Here is a 5,567-nt window from a genome sequence, read left to right as displayed (position 1 = left end):
TCAGAAGCGGCCCTGCCACCTGGCCTGAGGCAAAGACGGTGGGTCAGCCGCAGTTTCTAGACTTCCTCAGTAACAGTCTCCAGACCTCCCCAGCAAGTTTCCAGCCCCCACACCCTGGTAATGGAATGCCCATAGAGATAGATTCATCAGATTAACATAGACGTCACCTACCCTGGAATTCCCTAATGTGCTTTCTTTCAGTCAGGTCTGCGAGCTCACTTGGTTGTCTCTCTATCTTGGCAATGGAAGATCCCAGTGTGCAGAATAAAACACTCTTTGAGTTTATATACTGTTTGAGCCCAGGATATCATTCTTCAGTGAATCATGGATCCTTACATTATAAACGACAACATTTAATTGGTGTTATCTTGCAGGTTCAGAGCTTCAAGCCATTATTATCAAGGGAAACAGGCAGTATCTAGGCAGGCATGGGGCTGGAAAAGGAGCTGAGGTCCCCACATCTTGATTCGAAGGGAACCAAATGACAGGCATCCTTAGGCAGCTAGAAATAAGCTCTCAAAGCCCACCCCCAAAGTGACGCACTTCCTCCAACAAGGCCACACCTTCTAATAGAGCCACTCCCTGGACCAAGCAGATTCAAACCATCGCAGGGGACTTGTCTCTATTTAGCAGGTTTGAGGAATGAAGTCAGTATGGAATTAGTCTAGTAAGTGCCTATGAGGCCCCAGAACCTATTCTTAACACACGACCAGCTTGAAGAGTCTCTTGTGGGATGAGTTTGAGAAGAGCTTGTTCACAACATCCTCTTCTCTCTAATTCAGCTTGTTCCTTTGTAGTTTCACCCACGAGGTCACCTGTCCAACCCAACCCCCTCTTTTCTGTCATTTCTGCCCCACATTCTCTCTTACTCCCCAGACTCTTGAAAGACAGAGCTTCTAGAACTCCCCGCTCTCCCTGGTCTGGAAGTCTTCACATCTTTGGCTTCACAGCATGCCTGTTTGTCTTCACCAAGTCCAGTGCTCCGGCTTCATGCTGACAATGGCAGTTCACCTTGCATCCGAGGATGTAAATCTCCTTCAGTTTGACACCTGGCTGGAGAAAGGGCTAGAAAGGCTTTCTCTTCAGTTGTCAGATCCACTGGTGACAATCTGCAGATGGAATCCACAGCCCAGTTCAGGTCTAAACACTTCAAAGGAGGCTGACAGTCGGCACATGGGTGTGTGTGCAGCCAAGACCCAAGCAGTATGAGCTCCTGGACACTCTTCAAGGACAATTCTATAAACCAAAAGCCCTCCTCCAAATCATCCTCTCCTCTCTCTGGGCAACTTTCCTCAGAGATGTTAGGACAATATCCAGAGATGGCGAGAGGACGCCCTCTTATCCCCGGGCTCAACCAAAACTTCCTTCTTTACTAAGGCCCCTAGTTCGAGAGCAGAATCTCTGCCAGGAAACCGTCGACATTTGGACACCAGAGATCACACACTGCATTGGGTTGGAAAGGACAAAGTCATCTTTGGTATGCAAACATCCTGAGAAATAAAACCTGAGCTCCAGGAGCACAGGGAACTGCATAGTCTAGGCCAGTTCACAGGGAACAGCCATATGTGGAAATTCTTGTAGTTTATCCTGTGGACAGTGTGAGGTTTCGTATCTCTAGGACCCTCCCAAACCCAGCCAATGCACTGCATGCTATGCCACAGGCATACTAAGCCTTTGGTGATTAACTGGCTGTTCTGGAAATCAATCTGATCATGGTCTTTGCTCTTGGAGGTTAAAAAAGAGCCAGCGCAATACTCTAGTCACTTCCACAGAACCTCCCCCCATGAGAAGCATGTCAGACAAGAGCTGTAAAAACTGAAGTAAGGAGAAAATAGGATCAAGAGATAGTCGTGACCCTAGTTGCGCTACCAGAGGCAAATGAAGATTTCTGTAACACAGGGAGGATGTTGGGAAGATAGGGTGTACAGTAACACTATGTGTGCGTATGTGTATTGTATACACACATCTATTAATATAACACAATGCATCTTGCTCCTTCCCAAGTCAGTGCCCTGTAGCTTTAGATACACAGGCACATGAGGCAGAGAAACAAAGCATTGGCATCAGACCTTATTAAGCTACGCTAGTCTGTGGTATGAGACATTCCTGATCCTAGACACAGCAATCTCTATCCTCCTGTAAGACACATAAGTAATGCAGGACTATGCTTCTTCTTGCAACTGGATCCCGGAAGTTTCAGAATGGGTGGGGAGGGGAAGCAAAGACTTGGCTGTTTCTTTACACAGCCAGGCTTTTGGTTTTGTCTGATGAGGATTAGGGAGAAAGAGGCAATTTACTGCCCCTGTCAAAACGCAGCTCCGAGCAAGGAAGCCAGAAAGTGGATCACGAAAAGAAAACAAACCCAGAGAAAAAGAGAACAGGGGACGAACTACATTCAATAATATTTATTAATTTGATTTTAAATGGAAAAGGGACCCATTCCAATGGTTTGACTTCTTTCTACGAACCCTGGAATTTTCCCCCAAACCTTGAAGTCTTAAGTATGAGGTAGATGAGAGTTTTTTTGTGCCTGTTGTGAGAGATGGTCCAAGATGCTGTTTAGAGAGCCAGGGACAATACCTCAAACTTCATTGTTTTCCCCCCTGGCTTTCTGCTTTCAAACTAACCAGAGACACAGAGGCTGGAGACAGAACCTAGAGACAGAGCAATTTGTGGAGATACAAGTTCATCGGGGTTAGGAAAGCAGTAGGGAGGGAGGTAGGTAGGGGTGCACTCTTTGCCCTAAGCATCCAGAACAAACATAAGCAGGGTGGTGTTGGGAACGCCTCCTCCAAAGTCATAGGGCTCCTACCAGGACAGTCAAGTACAGGTAGTCTGATATCCCAGCTGCTGAGGTAGTAGTGAATGAAGTCCAAGGTGGGTCTTGGACAACTTCTCTCAAGAAGAGGGAAGAGTATAGTGAAACCCATTTAGTAAGATTTCCCCTTACATCTCACGGTCTAGTTTTCCGGTTCTGGAGAGTTGAGGTTCCCAGGAGCTCACTCTGAGCAGAAATCAAAGGCTTTATAAATTTTGCATCCATGGACGTTGCTTGTCTTTCTGGCTAAAAAAAGGATTCCCCAGAAGTCCTGCAAAAAAACGGAAACAATATTTCTTGGGGGTAACCAGTCAAGGAGGTGGGACCAAGCACCGGAAGGAAGAGGAAGTGACTCAGGAACCCCGAAAAGCATGTTTACTTTTCAAAGATATAGGGACCATCCCGCACCTCCCACCCACAGCTCTAATCCAGTACCCAAGGGAGGAAAGCAGCTCAAATTCAACTCACAGGTTCCTTGCTGGATCTCCATGGTCCTTCATGTGGGAAATGGACGTTCAGCTTCATAACCATCAAACCTTTGAACGAAAGCAGAACTGAGACAGAGGGCTTGGTAAGTCCATTGCTGTCTATGGACGTCCCAGGCAGGTGCCGGGAGAACGGAACTAAAAAAAAACCCAAACTTGAGGCAACAGAGAGGTCAGAAACCTGCTAGCAGAAACCTGTGGGGCTCACCTGGTCTCAAGGCGAGCAATTATCCCCCTTTGCCTCAGATCCAGGGATTGGACCCAAGAAAAAGAAGGGCCCTAGATCCCGTTTTAGTTCCTACTCCTTTTCTGTCCTCTCAAGACAAAGGTTCTGCCTACACCTTCCCCCTCCCCCAGCCCCCAAACTCAAAAACAGAGACAGAGGCAGCCCCACCCAGAGACAAAAACCCCTGTCTGTGTCCCTTACCTGTTGAGCGGTGGACTTTGCCTGGACAAAACAGGGCTGGCTGGGAAGGTGACTACGTGTGGCTCCTCCAGTCCACGGCCACCGGAGCTGCACAGAAGACGACGGAAGGCGTCGCGAAAGTCCGGGCTGCGGCAGTAGATGAGCGGGTTGAAGGCAGAGTTGGCATAGCCCAGCCAGTTGAGGGCGATGAAAACTCCGCTGGGAACTAGAGAGGGCCCTGAGAGTACGCGCAGCACGTTGGCCAGAAAGAAGGGCAGCCAGCACAGAGTGAAGATGCCCATGATGAGACCCAAGGTGCGCAGGGCTCGGTGTTCACGGAGCGGTAGGAGGCGCGCAGGCCGCCGGCCACCGGAAGGTACTCCATCGGATGCCGTGGGTGTCCTGCCTGTGGCAGGGGACGGAGAGCGCGACGGAGACCGTGGAGACTCCTCGTGCGGGAAGCGGCCGAGCTCCCGGCGCAGCAAACGCCGTTGGCGCTTAGCTACGACGAACACTCGAGCATAGACGAAAAGCATCACAAGGAGGGGAAGGTAGAAGGAGACAGAGGAGGAGAGCAGCGCGTAGGGCATATTGGAGGCAAAGGAACAGCAGCGCGGATTGGAGTGGCACTCCTGCGCCTCGGCGTCTGCCCCTACACGCCACCACTGGCTCATGATGGGTGCAAAGGACACGGTGGCCGACACGATCCACACCAGAACTACTGCCGCCCGGGCGCGGCGCTTGGTAACCAGCGTGCCATAACGCAGAGGGTTGGTGACAGCTAGGTAGCGGTCCACGGCCAGAGCGCACAGGGTCTCGATGCTGGCAGTTACACAGAGCACGTCCACTGACGTCCACAACTCGCAGCCAGTTGCACCCAAGGGCCAGTGGCCAGTCAGCGCCAATGTAGCCCCTGGTGGCATAACGAGGAGTCCCACTACCAAGTCAGCCGTGGCCAGCGAAGTCACGAACACGTTGGTTATGGTCTGTAGTCTCGGCGTGCGGGCGATAGCTATGATTACCAGGAGGTTGCCTCCCACCGTGGCCAGCGCCAGCAATGCTCCAGCCAATGCCGCTGCCCACGGCACCCCCGGTAACCCACTGGTGTTGGCTGCACTGGGGTCCAAGGTAGAGGCGTCTGACCACAAAGCCAGAGAGCCGTTTGTGTGAGGCCACGGAGCCATCTCGAGTCGCGCCTGGGGTGGGAAGGTTTCCCCCCAGACTCGCTGGCTTAGGGAAGGGGGCGGTAGGTTTTGGGAGCGACTCTTCCAGTCTGGTCCATCTTCCTTAATTGCTGAAGTAAGTCTGTCAGCTTCCCTCCATCTCACCCCCCCCCCCGCCTCCCCCCCCAATACCGGGAGGAGTGGCTGCTTTTAAAGGAGCAGCGTCCAATAAGTCACAAGAGAGGCATCCGGTGGGAATTGGAGGGTGGGGAGGGCCGTCCTGTCTTGACACTCCCTTAGCACCGGTTTCCTGGAGCTCAGCAGCTCCTTCCTGGCAGAACCTGAGGCAACCCTGCAAAAAAGAGAAAACTTCCCACCCTACCCTTTACCCAACAAGGAAGGTGACCCTCCTGAAACAAACAAAACCAATACCAAACAACCCAAACCATCCAAGACAGGCCCTCTTCTGCTTGGATATTGTTTGAGGTCGTCTTTCTATATGTTTCCCAGAATGGTCTGGACCTCCAGAGCCTTCTGCTTCAACCTCCTTAGTGCTGGGATTGCAGGTCTGTGTGCTGCCACTCCCAACTCTGAGGCCCTTTATGTGAAACCACCTCAGGTGACCTGTGGCCTTTTCTCTTCCAGCTGATGAGATCTGTCCCCTTCCTTCCCTCCCCTCAGTTCTGCTCACCCCC

At 51.4% G+C, this 5,567-nt stretch overlaps 1 protein-coding gene across 2 annotated transcripts; it reads right to left on the bottom strand.

The window, feature by feature from the left end:
* Nucleotides 1-414: 414 nt before the first annotated feature.
* On the bottom strand, nucleotides 415-5,007 carry ADRB3 (adrenoceptor beta 3). Of its 2 annotated transcripts, XR_013975327.1 has the most exons (4): nucleotides 3,731-5,007; nucleotides 3,287-3,354; nucleotides 2,951-3,089; nucleotides 415-1,109 (listed from the first exon to the last, which is right to left on the bottom strand). XR_013975327.1 is itself a non-coding variant. In XM_080928415.1 (3 exons), exons 1-2 carry the CDS (start codon nucleotides 4,891-4,893, stop codon nucleotides 3,315-3,317), a joined length of 1,203 nt encoding a protein of 400 aa, XP_080784541.1. In that variant the 5' UTR covers nucleotides 4,894-5,007; the 3' UTR covers nucleotides 2,436-3,089; nucleotides 3,287-3,314. The 2 variants fall into 2 exon arrangements, 1 of the variants encoding a protein (XP_080784541.1); XM_080928415.1 differs by lacking the exon at nucleotides 415-1,109 and having other exon boundaries at nucleotides 2,436-3,089.
* Nucleotides 5,008-5,567: the final 560 nt, after the last annotated feature.

The sequence above is a fragment of the Micromys minutus genome, assembly GCF_963924665.1.
Source record: "Micromys minutus genome assembly, chromosome: 14".
Lineage (NCBI taxonomy): Eukaryota > Metazoa > Chordata > Mammalia > Rodentia > Muridae > Micromys > Micromys minutus.
This window is presented reverse-complemented; position numbering and strand designations above follow the sequence as displayed.